We start from the raw sequence: 16,824 nt of genomic DNA, 5'->3' as shown, positions 1-16,824 counted from the left end.
GTAAAACCTGAGCTGTAGCACGTTGGCAGAAAATTCAACACTTAAGTCTGTTGTAATCGTAATTAGTAACATATATTATGGCCCACTCATTTGAGAGGAGGAACTAAGGGTAGTTCATGAGATGCACAAGATGAGATATAAGACAATTTTAGTTTAGTTTTGCTGACACGAGGGATGCATACAAGTATACACCCATCTAGTAACAAGGGAAATGCTTAGACCAAACTTATTGGCTTATTGTGCCACCACAAGGCCACTAGAGCTTTGTGGACCAAAGTAAGATATAATACCTCAAGCTGTTGCAAGTCCCATGAGATAGGTACTCAGTTACTGTACTATAATTTGTTAGGCTACCAAAAGATTTTGATATGAGTTTTTAAAATTCTGATCCCCACTAGGAGATAGTGGCTTTATCCCCTTCTAAAAGTACTAGAAAATTGGGAAAGCCATAATATCATTCTTAAAATATAATAACACCCTAAAGTATTTAAGTAAACCCACAAATTAATGTCAGACAATTATATAAAAATACCTGAAAATTAAAAAAATGAGAACTTCATAAAAATGTAATAACATATTTTAAGCGTAAATAAAATTCATTTAGTGATCATTCAAATGAAAATAAAACCAATAAAACAAATGAAATTAGTATTAAAAGAAAGGGCGATCAAATAGGGAGGCCCTTTAGCTCATAAATAAACCTCCTCTTTCATTGTGTTTTTTACCTTATCGGGTATCTACTATTGGAAAGCCTTGTGAAACAGTATCACCTTGAAAATTTGATTGTTGTTTAAGAGTGTAAGTTTTTTCAATATTTTGGAAGGCATCACCATGATAATACAAAGATTGGAATGAAAATTTTGAGTATTGTATTTATCTTCTAAAAAACACACCAAACCTATTTCCCTTTCGACATATCCATTTCTCCCAGATTATCTCCACATCCAACTGTAACATCCATGTCCACTCCGCCGTATCATATACATGTATAGGTTTTATATATTCTCCATCTTATCGACATTAGTTTTATCTGTCATTATTCACACTCTTTACCTATAAATATTTATTATCTATGATATAATATAATAACTATAATTCTCGATCCTCTCATCCCACCCCTCTTTTATTTTTACTTGTTATAATATCTGATTACCCTATTTAGTCTATTCATCCTATTAATATATACAATGATCCTTATTGTCAACATTTCTAACCTCTAACATCTATGGTTTTCTCAAAAAAATTATATAATCTTCCAAATCCAAATATGTGAGCCAGGCTCATGTGGAAAACAAGGATTGAGCCTTAATTTTTCGGCAGTGGCTTTGTTCCTGGCCAAATAATGTTCCTTAGTTTGTTATAAGTATGATATTTATGTGAATTAATGTAATACTTGTATGAGTGAAATTTATTATTGGGAGACATTGATGTTATTCAGAAGGATACACAAAGTCTTAATCCTAATTTTTTTTACCATTTATGATTTTGAGAACGTGGCGTTACAGTACTGAAGTCAAACATGATGGGTAGATCAGTAGTGTGAGATTAACCTAGTTTTTTTTAAAACATTTTCTATAAAATTAATTCAAGCATAATTACACATTTAACTTGATCAATGCAAATAAAGTAAATATTCATCAAGTCCAAAGATGCATAAGTTTTTTTTCATTTTCACCTTTATTTTAACCATAATAACAACTGTTCCATGACCTGCACTCCCGACCCAGTTAAATGAAAAGAATTCTGGGGTTTTAGTGTTCTATTCTCTCATGGCTCCGAGATATAAAGAGAGAAAACATCATTTCACATAAATTAGTTTGTGTTCAGGACATGCCCTTCTGCCATATTTGGTATCAAAGTCTGCAATCATATTTATTGATAGTTGCAATCCATTGAATTGAACCAGGTAGGTACCTACAGATTAAATTTCTCTTAAACAAAATGAGTTCCTAAAACTTTCTTTGATAGCATAAATGCATTATGTTCTCTGAGAATGTAAACTTAAAAGGAAAAATACCTTTAAGTGGGTCTTATGTTAAACAAAGTCAGCTCCTTGCAAACAGCCCATTCAGGTGTGAAGTTCACATGCTAAACAATTCAAAACAAGATACACATGAGAAAGCTGATGAATGATTCTGCCACTGATTATACTTAATTATAACAAGAATGATCACTGTTGACCCAACAAGAGTTGAGCAAGATAAGAGGGCCCCCATGACACAATAATTTGCAGAACCAAGGTTGGCCTTGAATTCTGGATAGGGGATGGGGATCAATTGGAAATACCGTTCCAATCGGATTGGATCCGGGTTCAATCATACCAAAATTACCCCTATAATGATCGCTCAAGGATGGAGATCAGGATCACCATAAAGTATGACTGATACGATTGGATGATTGATCCTTGTACAATCTGATCCCCTTTATGATTCATCATGATCCATTGAACAGTGATCGATTGTTTTATCCTATCAAACCCATCTGATCACAGTCTGTCCTCATGATCGGATCAGATCGGTCACAGCCATAATGATCAGATGGATAAGATCTGTGAGTGCAACTGATCATATCACTATCTAGACCATCAATTGATACTAATTTCCAATCGGGCTCTGATCCGGTTGGCAACCCATAATTCTGGACATTCCCTGAGTTTGGCTGAACTAAGATTGCTTGAGAGCCTTAAATGCACATCTTGATGCAATTTGGAGGCATATATATAAACGTCGCCCTCGGCCCAAACAGGGAACGAGCGGCTTGGCCCACGCTGGGCCAGACCTCAGTAGCTCTTAAGCTCTCCAATGCCAAAGAGAAAGGGACCTTTGTTTTCCAGGTGAATGCCCTTCACTTCCCATTACCTTACTCTCGAACTCAACGCCCCCTCTTGCAGAAGACCACTCCTGCACCTGAGGAGCGAACATCACTACCACTCAGTGTCGTCCACTCAACTGAGCCACTCTCTTCCCGTCCTATCCTTCTAACTCTCTCAATTCTGCTCTCACTTCTCTCCACCTTCTGAGTGTTGAACTGGGCTTGTAATGGAAGTAACCATTATCATTCTGGTGGAACGAGTACATTGGTTTCTACCACATCTCATCTATGGTTTGACCATGGGCCTGGGGGCCCGAAGTCAACAGAAGGCCCACTATAAGCCCAAAATCAATTGGGCTTTGGATGTAGCATAGTTGACAAACTTTAAAAACCAATAATTAGATCAGAAAGGAGAGGTGATCACCAGTCAGCGGGCAGTGGAGCTGAAAGAGAGGGAGTACTTGTACTTGAGGAAGGTCTTGATGAAGGGGTCCAGGTCACCATCCATCACAGAGGTGATATCAGACGTCTCGTGGCCAGTTCGAACGTCTTTGACGAGCTTGTAGGGGTGGAAGACATAGTTTCGTATCTGCTGCCCCCACTCCGCCTTAACAACGTCACCACGGATCTGCTTAATTTCAGATGCCCTCTGCTCCTCTGCAATCACTAACAGCTTTGCCTTCAACCTACTCATTGCCTTGGTCTTGTTTGCCAGCTGGGTCCGTTCCTCTGCAAGGGGCATTGAAAGAGAATCTCTTTTCAAGATAATGGGCCTTGGTTATTTTCTCTGACTAAATCAGAATTTTTGCTGTCATTCATTTTCTTGAAAGAAGGGAATAATTTTTTTCCCAATAATGGGGGAGAGAGCTTTGGGAAGAGAGCAGTGAGCCTTTTTTCTAAAAATTAGATCTTTCTTTCCAGTAAATGCTGGGAAGAGAGAAAAAATGAGAGAAAGTTAAGATTAAGACGAAGGATTAGGATTCTTAGGTTCAGTCAGGCATGGAAAGAGACAGAAACGAAGAGAGAGAACTTGAAGATTATGATGAAGGATTGACATCTTCAGGTTCATCAAGTGATTGAGTTAAGATTAAGACGAAGGATTTGGAGTTTTGGGTTCAGACAGGCATGGAACGATGAAGAAACGAAGAGAGAGAATATGAAGATTGAGATGAAGGATTAACATTTTCGGGTTCATCAAGTGATTGAGTTATGATTAGGATTTTTGGGTTCAGCCAGGCATGGAACAATGTAGAAACGGAGAGAGAACGTGAAGATTGAGATGAAGGATTAAGGTTTTGGAAAGACAGAAAAACGAAGAGAGAGAGAAACTTAAGGTTATTTTTTTTTTTGAACAAAGAGAAACTTAAGGTTATGATGAAGGATAAGATTTTTGGGTTCACTCATGGATGGAAAGATAGAGAGAAAGAGAGAGAAAGAGCTTACCTGAACAGCGAACGGCAACCCCAGTGGGGATGTGGACAATTCGAACTGCGGTTTCCACCTTATTCACATTCTGGCCTCCTTTGCCACCAGCCTTTGTGAAGCTAATCTCGAGGTCTTCATCTGGAATCTCCACTGCAAGAGACTCCTCTGGGAGAAGAGGCATCACCTCAACTCCAGCAAAACTCGTCTGCGTTTATTTTGACAGAATAGCATGAGAGTGGGTTACTTCCACTGTGGAAATTAGGGTTTGTCATTCGTCTGCTGCAAGGATGACAATATAACTCATGTAATTCAGTTACTTTTCTAACGGTGATTCTCTCTATCTTAACTTTCAAAGAAGATGAAAGGGTGATATGAGTCATCCATCACCCTCATCATTCACCTGCCGCTTGCATGACGAAGACAATTATGATCCGTGAGGATTGTAATCAGGAGTGAAACTACATTATTTTTGTCACGGTGAAAAAAATTGACTTTCCAGGGAAGATGAATTAGATCATTTACTTACCAGTCGGGTTAGATTAATCTATGTTGTTTATTAAAAGTATAAAGAATAAAATGAGCATATCCATCGGCAACACAGATGAACAAATGTTAGATGCAGGACTGGCCACAGTTCAATTTTTTGTCCAAAACAATTGAAAAAAATCAAAGAGATAATGTTGTCCATAGTGCATTCATACAAAAGCATTTTCTCCCCTGGGAGGTTATCATTTTCACTTTGTCTGAAGGACTCGAAAGAGGCAACAGCAAGAGTATTTACATGAAGAGAAAAAGGGAAACTTCGTATATCCACGTTGATGTTTGAAAAGCAGTCAGAAATATGAATCGTCACAACAACTTCGGCAAGATTTCTACATTCCAGTCGTTTCTTCTTTCCAAGAAATTACAAGTATATCAACAAAATATTCTGAAACATTTAAAATCCATGCATCACATGAATCGGGAAAATATATATCCATAACAAATAAATTATGTTTCATTCGTAAGAAATGAAAAGATAAAACCCAGTGATTTTCATCAAGGTTCAAGCGGACATAATCCATTAATCGAACGCCAAAGAAACTTAACCACAAGTATTTCAATGGCTTAGACTGAACCGGCACAACAGTTACATTTTCTTCCAATATTATAATTAATAAACAGAAACTAAAAGCTTTCCTTGTATATTTGTCAAAGCTCAGATGGAAAGATTTCACGAAATAAATGAGAGAAATAACAAGGCAGGTTCTTATTGAGTTTCAGAGCTATGTAACCTGGCGGAGCCCTTTGGCATTGAATGGCGACTGCCGAACTATGCGGTGAGTGCCTTTCTCCCCAGACAGATAGCCGTAAGCAAAGCGTCCTTCAACTTCTATGCTAGCTGATTTGATCCCTGCCTCTTCTCCCATAGATTTTTCAACTACTTTCGTCTTATAACGTTGTTTCTCCCCCCATCTCACATACATACGAAGAAGCATGTCAGCCCAATCCTGCACTGGATTGAAGATAGAGAGCACCAATTAGTGGAAAACTAAAGATGCAATACAGTAAAAATGAGGCTACACTAACCAATATAAAGAAAATAAAAAGATAACTGTTAATATTCAAGCTTCTACCAAGGCAGTAAAAGCTATAGCTCTGAGCAAGAGAGCTACTTCACATATGAACTTCGGCGGGATGTCAATTTCCAACAATAACAGTAGAAAGAAAAGATAATCAAGAAGTTGAACTGGCTGATTGGTAAGGAGGTTCTCCAAGGGGGCACAGGAGTGGTCAAGGCTGTAACTACAGTTATTTCTCTATCTTTTCTTTAGTCTCCCAACATATTTCCTCAATACACACCTACACCATGGTTTGATCTAGTGTTTGCAGACCATGAAAAAAAAAATCGTTCTCAACCAAAACTTGTCATCATTATCCTGATCGTCCTCGGCTTGAGTGCCATTGCCAATTTCATCGTAGTCATCATCCTGGTTGCAGAATAATCATATGACAATGAAAATTTTGCCATTGCTCTTGTCACCGAGTGAGGTAAACAGAGGGAGAGCAATGAGGCAATGAATGGGCAAAATTGCCATTGTCTTCATCATTGTCATCTTACTTGAGAACAATAGTGATGAATATGATGATTTCATCATCATGATCGTCATCCTGGTCAGTATCAATGAAAGGGACAATGATTAATCATCATTGTCCTCTAGTCATCATCATTGATGGCTGTGAATACTATCTCTCATCTCCAGGATTATTAAGAGAAGTGAAAAATCCTATTTACACTTAATATGACAGGCACCTACCTGAGCATCAGTGCCTCCTGCACCAGCAGTAATGGTTACCACGACACCTTCTTTGTCATATGGGCCAGACAGGAGCTGCGTTAGCTCATAACGGTCCATTGCTTTGTTCAATCCCCCAAGTATCCTGGATGCTTCTTCCAGAAGACTGGCATCTACAGATTCCATCTCTTCAGTCAACTTGATGATGGTATCTGCCTCCTCTACCTAAATTATTAGGCAAGCACAATCAGAATACACTTCTTTGTATATGATGAACTCTGCAGAATAAATCCCACTACAGAAAATTGAAAATAGAAAAACAAATTTTTTAAAGAATGCGTAGATGTAATGCTCTTGATATGAAGCCAAATGTTTGTATGAGCAGAAAGAGGAATTTCCGAGAAGAGGAAATGGATAATTGTTAGAGAGGATGAGTCCGCTGAAGATCCTGTGAGGTAGAGAAGATGATCGTGTGGGCAGGGAGGAGAGAAAGAGATCCCAAGACCGTCAAAAACTTCTCTCACACTTCTTGGCTGCAATCCTAAAGGGAGATCAAACACTTGTGAAGGGAGGGTCCAATGGAAATCCCCCAAAAAAATGAACATGGTGGGAGCAGATTTCAGAGTCTTCAAAATAATATTATGAATCAATATAACGTTTTTACATGGTAATGGATCTCAAATTTGACACCTGAGACTTGAACTCGGCGAGCTGTTTGATCTTCTCTTTAACATCAGTTAATCTTTGAAGTGTTTCTTGTGCCCCACGAGGATCATCCCACAAGGAACTTTCGGCAGCCTTCTCCTCTAAATCTGAAAGTTCAGCTTGTAGCCGCTCTAGACCAGCAGATGTTCTGATCTCTTCTACACGTTCTATAGCAGTTTCCACATCTTTTCTCAGTGCATAAAAATCTATTTCATAGATGTAAAAAAAATAAAACAAAGTTAATATACATTTCTGTTGACGTCATCGATCCAAAGTAAGATAGGGCAAAGGAAAAATGTTCCCAGACGCAGATACCTTGTATTGCCCATTCCAGAGTTTCATCAATCCCAGTGCTCGATTGGCTCTCAGATGCTGAAACATGAACTGTAAATGAAGAAATCCGGGTCAAAATGCGTAGAAGTTAAAGAAACAAGGATACTTTAGAAATCCGCAGAAACCAAGTAATCCAGAAAAATAGATCCATAACTGTCACAAATTCAACTGCTTAACTTAATTTTTGAAACAGGAGAAGTTAACTCAATAGCATGAAAAACCCATAACACTCTGGAAAACACGGAATTAAGCTGAAATTCGACGTCCTACTAATTTTCTCATACGAGGGGATCAAAATTCCCCACAATTTTATCATCTCATCCGCTAATTATCTCTTTCCCCACGATTGAATCACCCCCATGCAACACCGGAACAAGGAACTGAAGACAGAAATCTTGCTCCAAGTCGCAAATAAACATCAAACAGTCATCTTCCGCATCAATTTCGCCAATTATGAAAGGTAAGAACATATATAATCGGGTTTCGAGCAAAACCCATTCTCTCTCTCCACGATTGAATCTCCCCCATGCAACATCGGAACAAGGAACTGAAGACAGAAATCTTGCTCCAAGTCGCAAATAAGCATCAAACAGTCATCTTCCGCATCAATTTCGCCAATTATGAAAGGTAAGAACATATATAATCGGGTTTCGAGCAAAACCCCCCCATGCAACACCGGAACAAGTAACTGAAGACATAAATCTTGCTCCAAGTCGCAAATAAGCATCAAACATTCATCTTCCGTATCACTTTCGCCAATTACGAAAGGTAAAAACAAATATAATCGGGTTTCGAGCAAAACCCATTATCGAACAGGGAAAATCTTACCGGGTCGATGGAATTGAGAGGGATTGAGCTGGCGACTGAGGAAGATGAGAGAAGGAGAAGAAAGAGGCCTCGTCTTCCTCTTCTGGGTAATCTCGCAAGAGAGGGAAACGAGTCTGCCGGAGGAGATGGCATGGCAAGCGGCGGCGGCGCCGCCGGGGCCGCCATAGCTTATCCTCGCGAGGCTATCCATGGCAGGTACTCAGTTTAGAAGCTTACCAGTAACAACTTACAAGTAGTAGAAAAGAGAGATTAAATAATGGCTTGAAACTATTAAGGCATGAAAATAGGTGTATTTACATGAAAAAAATTCATTTCATGAGCATTTACCTGCTATGATAATAACATAGCACTTTGTAGTCTGATATATGGTAAGATACCCCATTGAGTTACGGTTAAAGGAACTATGAAGAAACTAAGAAGCATACAATTATGGATCAATGAGTTCGACAATATCTATTTGGATCAGACTAGGATGGATGGGATTGGTCTGGCCTCGTGCTCGGATGGTTGACTCCCGTTGTGGATAGATTATACATGCACAGTTTGTGAACAGCTTCGAGAATGAGTTGTGACATAAGTGCTGTTGTTATTTACCTCAAAAAATGGGATTTCATGCGTATTTACCTGTTATAATAACTTAATACTTTGGAGTATGATGTATGGTACCCATCACCATTATTGTCATTATCCATTAAAAATGGCATTTCATGAGTATTTACCTGTTATAATAACAAAGTACTTTGGAGTATGATCTATGTGGTACCCATCATCATTATTGTCATTATCTATGAAAAATGGGATTTCAGGAGTGTTTTCGTTGTTATAATAACATAGTACTCGAGAGTATGATATATGATACCCATCATCATTATTGCCATTAAGCATAAAAATTGGGATTTCATGAGTATTTTCGTTGTTATAATAACATAGTACTCGAGAGTATGATATATGATACCCATCATCATTATTGTCATTATCCATAAAAATGGGATTTCATGAGTATTTTCGTTGTTATAATAACAAAGTACTTTGGAGTATGATCTATATGGTAACCATCATCATTATTATCATTATCCATAAAAAATGGGATTTCATGAGTGTTTTCGTTGTTATAATAACATAGTTGTTCAGAGGATGATATATGGTACCCTTATCACCATTAATAATTCATTCAGCAGCCTTTTGGAATAAATGTCTTACGTAACGTAATTTGGCAATGCTATCTTATTTTGGGGTTTCGTGAGTCAAACTAGATAATATAAAATTGCTTTGTTTGAATTTTAATTTCCTCTGTGATCAAATCTAAGACTATAAACTCTAAATACAGGGTTGAACAGGATGTTAAGGATGAGAAAAAGGAACTAACGGCATTAGATTTTATTGTCATACAACACCTATCACTATGTGTCACACGGTCAAATCCCGAGCTAGGAATAGTGCTCAAATCTGACGTGCAACCGACCTCAGTACTTGGAGCAGAACACTGACCATCCTTAATCTCTTGCAGCGGAAATTTTTGCAATACCTTACATTTGCATAGAAGGGGTTAGAGGAGATGGTGGGGATGTAGCCTCATTGGGGAATAGGGTCATTGCATCAATATCATGAACAAGAGGTTACGTCGTAGTCCTGAACACTACATGGGGGGAAGACGAGGGATGATATCGAAGTAACGAGATGAGGCACCATGTACCTTGGAAGTTTTGCTCTCATGCCTTGAGGCCTGCCACTCTGCTTGCGCATGCCTGCCGACTCCACCGCTACACCAGTGCCTCTAGGCCTCGCGCTGTGCGCCCGTGGGCGTGGTGATCACACATTCCACCCCAGCGTTACCGATCACACACGCCAGCAACCGCAACGACACTGATCGCGCACTGATCCGCGCTACACCGCCGCATTTGGTAGCACGCCCAACACTATCCATAGGGGCACCATGCGCCAGTGGCATCTAGGCGCTCCTTTGTGCGCCAATGCTTAGTCTCCTGGGGAATGTCTCCTGGCCCGTGGCCTACACAGGCGATGCACGTGGCGCGTGCGCAACTACGCAGTTCACCCACACAACCCTGTGCGCCACAACATTGCGGCCCAGCTTGCGCGTCCCACGCACGCGCGCAACGCTTGGCACCCACACGCACACTCTCATCAGCTCGTGCATCCCAGCACACACTCTCTGATCCATCGCGCCTAAGCGCCAACAGGCACGTGCACCATCTGCAATGTGTTACCCCCACAGGGGCGATGACCTGAAATATAAGGGTTGGCCGTCGTCGCCCTTAGTGCGTTGCAGAATCACATGAAATATAACTTGGTAATTAAATATCATGAGTCCAAACGCGAACACGCCTTCCCAATCAGCACGCAGGCCTATGAAAAGGAATGCCGCCTAGTTAGGGGCCTAACTCTATGGGATACTTGTAGCATTTCATTGTCATTTTCAATATTCAATATCATTCTTTAACCACTAGTGTTTCACTATTTTTTATCAAACATTGTGTTTTAATACTGGATATCATTGATATTGTTTTGACTTTAAGGGCGGATGATAATGCATCTATTGATATCAAATATCTATAAGGATCAAAATGGATAAACCCTTCTGAATCATTGAGTGCATGGTTGAATTATTCTAAAAAGTGATCAACTCACATATATAAAATGTTTTGGAAACTTGAAAGTATCTCAAGTTCATGATGGAGAATCAGAAAAAAATGCCCAAAAATGCCAAAAATTGAAAAATGGGCATTGAAAATACCCATAACTTTTGATATCAGTCTCCCATTAAACCAGTTTTTTTTGGCAGTTACATCTGTTACCGCTCTTCCATCCACTTGGTTATGCCTAAAAGACATCATAAGGTTAGAAAATTTGCTGTTTTTCTTGTCTCTTTGCCATGGAGCAAGCCTTGTGATGAAACAAGACATCGGAGTGATAACTGAAAGGTGTTTTATTTATCAAAAAGTGATTTTCTTCCTTCTCCTCTTCATTCCTCATATCAATTAGAACATGCCATGACCTGAGTGAAATATATGCGCTCATGGAGAGAGAAAAGGTGTTGGGAGTACCACCATTGAAGGAGGTAAGCACTTGGAGATTAGAATTAGGGGTTCTATCAAGTCTCTTATCTTTTATATCATCCTTTCTTCATTTCATAACGCTCGATCATGTCTAACCTTCTGCTATAAGTTATTAAGTCTTCAGAAGAGGATTTAAGGGCGTCTACACATTAGCCTCTTCCTTCTAGTTAATTAAATTCCATTCTCTTATTAATTTTCACCATCTCTTCTCATCTTCTTCTTTATTATCCTTAATAAAATTAAAAGCCAGCTAATTACATATCCTCTATGTGGTTTGACCCTTACACATTCTATACACTTGTCTTTAGTGAATTAAGGGTAAAATATAAGTAGTATTACATAAAATTGGAATTGTGTTATGATTAGATTAAATCCCAATGGCAGGAACATAGAGTCAGAATGAGGACTCAATTGACATTAAGGTGGTCGAAACAGAGATCCAGCCTTGTGAAATGAAGTGAGACATCAGTGAATTGGGTAAGACCCTTGAGGACTTAACATGTCATGTGAAACCATTGATGCAGGGACCTCAATTTCAAGCTCCTAACTATGAGGTTAAGAATGTTTCTCTATCTCTTTGCTCATTTTTTCCACTAACAATCATTACAATGAAGCCTGTCTCATGGAGAAAGTAAATGCCTTCAAACTACCCGATGAGACTCAAGGGAGTTGGAACAATTAAGGTAACTTTGGTGGTGCTAATTAGAACAGAGGAAGCCAGAAGCCTTTCCAAGATTGTTGAGGGAGAAATACCTTGGAGTGGTTCCTCCGTCCCTTGCCCATGAACATTATTTGAATTTACCTAAGTTAACTGCACATTGCATCTCTAGTTTGATCCTCTCTCTCTATGCTTCCCTTAAAGTAGCATTGGATACCTTGCAGAATTTTTTGGGTGGATCCCCATGCATTAGGAGCATCAGATGGGTCTTTTACCCTTGTCATCTATCATCCACATGTCAGCCCTTGTGAACCTCACTTAGTACCCTACATATCTAATTATCTCACCAAATCTCTGTCTAGTTTAAGAATGGGAAAATGATTTCTAGACTTGTATAAGAATTAGCCAAAACTCCATCATGATAAAATAAGGTCATGAATTAATTCCCTCTTAATTAGCTAATCCTGACTAACCCAAGTAAATTATAAAACTCGATAAGTGAAAAAATGGCCCTGAGGCCTCAATTCAGGTACAACATGAAGGGCTTCTTGAGGTCTATAAATGAAAGTAAAGGGTGGAAAAATCAAAAGATGAATGAACATCCTAAAATGCCCAATTTAAGCTCAATGAATGTGTTTTATGAATACATATGTACCCCCATTCATTTTCATTATATACCCTCTTTCTAGATCATAACGTTTGGGCCAATGTGACTTTTTAGCCTCAAAATATGGGCACGATCAAACGACTAGATCTGTAGATTGTGTGATTTAAAAATGGCTTAATCTCAGATACTAGATGATTTTATATCTCCCTCATGCATCACCATTGGGTCCATATATGAAATTTCACTAGCTATCACCCTTCTCCTTGTCCTGTTCTGATCAATGCCTTGCAAATGGAAATACAAGAAAGTAAACAAAAAATGAGCACTGATTGACACATTATGGCAAGATGCCACATAGGATTTCCTTCCCTTCTCCCCCCCAAATAACATTATTTGTACATGCACCTAAAAGTTCCATACATGCTCAAAGTATATCAAAGCAGTTGGGATCAATGTAAGCGTAACATTTAAACAAACAACATCATTCCATGTGTGCTTGAAGATTTAAAAATTACTTAAAAAATATGCACAATTATGGCCAAAAGGCTCTATTTCACTTTATTTACATTTTTTGTAAACAAATTGGAATAGTTTTAATGATCCACGTCCTTACGGATTAAATAAATCATCCAGTTGCAATATTCATTTAAAAAAAAGATAATAACTTATGCCATGAATAAATAAAACACACCAATGATAGGATCTTTATGGCATTGTGAATCGATGTCCTTGTAGAAGCAAGTCACGCAGGACCCACTCCCTCATCGTTGTCTTACATTAGACCCACTTTTCTGAAGTCCTACACCAGATCAACACGCCTTAGAATAAAAAAGGAATGGTATGTTGATAGCATATATCCCAAGTGAACTAAGGTCAAATAGTAAATGGTATTCCCAAACTAATTTGTCTCTTAATATTTAAATTTCTAACCCATTGAACTATTTCATATATACAAAATAATGCATTCATTGAAATAAATCATCTAAATCTGTTTAGAGTAAAATAAGTGTATTTAATTGTAATATGTGTTAACCCCACTAATATCAACTCTCCAACTGTTGACTGATCAGCCTAAAAATGGTGAGATTAAATGCAAGTTTATAGTGTCATTGGATTTAAGCTTATGCAATAAAATTTAAAAATTTTACTTTTTCAAAATATAGAAAGTATAGAATAAGAAAGGGGTCATCCATAGGGAGGCAACTGTCCTCAAAATATGAATCTATTTTATGGTTCTAGTAAATATGAATAAAGCACAAAGAAATGGGATACCTAATAATAGAGAGAGGATGTAAAATGAGAGAAGGGGTTCAAGCGATCTGAACCTTCTCCTGAAGATTCAGATCACCTGAACAAATGATGAGAATGATTATTGTGATTAGGGCTTGATCCTCTTGAAATGGTTAAAACAGAAGCAAAGAAATGGAGGGAAAGAAATCCTACCCCTTCTTTGTCTTGATTGTCCCTTGGGGGAAGCAAGATCTTGAAGGGAAGCTGAATAGAAGAGTTGAATATGATGTAGGTAAAAATAGAATAAATCTAGATGTGCTCCTAACAATGGTAGATGACCTATCTATTTTTATTATTATTTTAGATTTCATTCTTAAACTAAGGTGATACTCTACCCTCAATTACTCCTAGAGCATGAATGTTTCACCCATTCTTGGAATTTTGACAACATACAAGAAGAATATCAAGAGGGGAAGAATAAACTCACCAGATTATATGATGAACTGCAGAAGAATTTGACTTCAAAAGCTTGTTGTCTCCATCCTGGTCAACTAGGGTTTGGGCAAGTTTGAAGTAGATTTTTCCCCTTCCCAACATTATCTTAAAAATCCCTCCAGTGGATGGAAAGAACAGGAAAATAAAAACTATCCTCAAAATTTCAGGTCAATCCAACTGTTGGATCTCAAGATATCAACGTTTGAAATTTCGTGAATAATGGCCATCCGACTTCTTCATTTTCTCTCTCCTCCAATTGTCACTAGCTCATCTTGCCTTCCATGTAAATAAAGTAATGTCTCTTCAAGTTTGGTGGGAAAGTGTGAGAAAATGTGGAAAACATTCTTGAAAAATAAGGAAACACCATTAGAAATTCTAAATAACTAGTATTTTCCTTGAATTAGTTTCTTCATGAATCTAAAGTCGAAAAATTCTGTAAAAAATTCAAAAAATCTTAGAAAATCATAAACTCAAAATTCTAAATAACCGATTTTAATCAGTTTAAAGAAATCAATTATCCAAGTATGGACATTTAATTGATACCTTTATGATTATGCATGGTATTTCTACAATAATTTGCATGTTCTCATTGACATACACTAGATCTAGACTCCTTGTAGAGTCCTCATCTCATAAATTTTAATGTGACACCAATCGCCTCCGAAGAAACTCATCATCATAGTTTAATTTTACAATTAGGAAAGTTGGTGTAGCATTTGTGGATTATCTTTTGGCCATGACTCAATATATACAGTCATGGGAGTAAGTCCCCAATAACGCTGTTGTATGGCCACCATACTACATTGGATTACCTTTGCTCTCTTCCATAGCCTGGTCTTTATGATTGTGCTAGTCGCAAATCCAAAGGCCTCTAGTAAACTTAAAGGTTGTCCCCCTCCACCTCCACCATATCCTCCACCGTCTACTCCAACACTGCCATCTCTACCTACTCCACCATCTCTTCTTCCACCACCATCTCCATCTCCTCCATGTTGGATTTTAAGTGCCTTGATTTGGATGACAACCTGAAATGATTCATAGTGGAAAACTTTGAGCGGAATCGTAAAACCATCATTAAAACCATGAAATGAATCATTTGGGCATAGATTGCATCTATGATTCTATCGATCCTCGAGTGAGTTGTGTAGAGCTACTCATGTTGGCATCCTCAAGAAATAAATCCAAAATTTACTGGAAAGATCATAAAAAGGTCATTAAATACCGATCACCTCCACAACTCATCACATTATCATGCCCCCATACATCAACATGAATATATTTCATGGGACATCTAGTGTCATGCTTTGCTGCCTTGAACATCACCCCACATTTTTTGCCCAAGACACATACTTCAAAAATCCAATTTTCAAGATCTCGCCCTTGGTAGTAGTCCTTAAGCATGTAGTTTCTACATAACCGTCTCACTCATATATCCCAAATGCTAGTGCTACAATAGTGTATCATCCATCATCGACTCACGTGGTGTAGACAATGCAGTTATACCAATCACGTTGATCCCTTCAACATTGTAAATATCTTCTCACATACACGTCCCCTTCATCGCCACGAAAGCTCCCTTACACACTTGTGCAACTCAGTTCGTTGGCTTGACACCACAATCATTCACTTCTAAATAGTTGGTAGAAATCAAAATTTACCATAGCTCTGGCACAAAGCTGCACATTTCTTAGGAGTCTGATTGCTCCATCAAACATATGCATCTTCAGCATTCTAATGCCGATAAGCCCCCAAGTAGGATTATTCCCCATAGAAACCACTCCCTAAGCACTCAAATAGTGGTGAAATGAGTCAGCGTGAGGACATAGATAATAAGAGCAACCAGAATCAATAATCCATGGGTCTACTGATTCAACAGACTCAACAAAGGCTGAGTAAACTTTTCCATCAATATCTCCTCAACCCTCACAACATTACCAATGCTCGTCTCGCCAACAACCACCTTCACATTTTTCTGCTTCGAACAATCTCTTCTTAAATTCCCTCTCTCATGATATTTATGACAGGTCATATTTTTCAATCAATAGGCCTTAGACTTGGACTGATGGTTCTTGTCTCTTGACTCCCCCTTCTCCCTCTGCCTAAAAAATGCTGTGTAATTACGCATCATTCTCCTCTCTTAGACTTGGACTGATGGTTCTCTCTTGACTTCCCCTTCTAGCTACGGCGAAAGCCACGACGGATTGGGATAAGGGTACAATGGAACTTAAAGTAGGAGATGAAAATATTTAATTATCAATCTCAAAATTAATAAGATATCCAAAAGACACTAGTGAGGATGTTTGTTTTCTTGGGTTGGTAGAAGATGATGATTTTGATTTTGATCCGTGCTCTTATGATTTGTTTTCTTGTGTATCTAATAAG

The 16,824-nt window shown here is 38.3% G+C and overlaps 1 protein-coding gene across 2 annotated transcripts; it reads right to left on the bottom strand.

Annotated features, from left to right (window-relative positions):
* Window positions 1-1,650: 1,650 nt before the first annotated feature.
* On the bottom strand, window positions 1,651-8,600 carry HCF109 (high chlorophyll fluorescent 109). 2 transcript variants are annotated; one of them, XR_013583471.1, is made up of 9 exons: window positions 8,379-8,600; window positions 7,533-7,601; window positions 7,203-7,423; window positions 6,534-6,737; window positions 5,511-5,726; window positions 4,255-4,441; window positions 3,236-3,540; window positions 2,018-2,088; window positions 1,651-1,914 (listed from the first exon to the last, which is right to left on the bottom strand). XR_013583471.1 is itself a non-coding variant. In XM_078585037.1 (8 exons), exons 1-7 carry the CDS (start codon window positions 8,566-8,568, stop codon window positions 3,239-3,241), a joined length of 1,389 nt encoding a protein of 462 aa, XP_078441163.1. In that variant the 5' UTR covers window positions 8,569-8,600; the 3' UTR covers window positions 1,945-2,088; window positions 3,236-3,238. The 2 variants fall into 2 exon arrangements, 1 of the variants encoding a protein (XP_078441163.1); XM_078585037.1 differs by lacking the exon at window positions 1,651-1,914 and having other exon boundaries at window positions 1,945-2,088.
* Window positions 8,601-16,824: the final 8,224 nt, after the last annotated feature.

Source organism: Wolffia australiana, chromosome 13 (genome assembly GCF_029677425.1).
Source record: "Wolffia australiana isolate 7733 chromosome 13, ASM2967742v1".
NCBI lineage: Eukaryota > Viridiplantae > Streptophyta > Magnoliopsida > Alismatales > Araceae > Wolffia > Wolffia australiana.
This window is presented reverse-complemented; position numbering and strand designations above follow the sequence as displayed.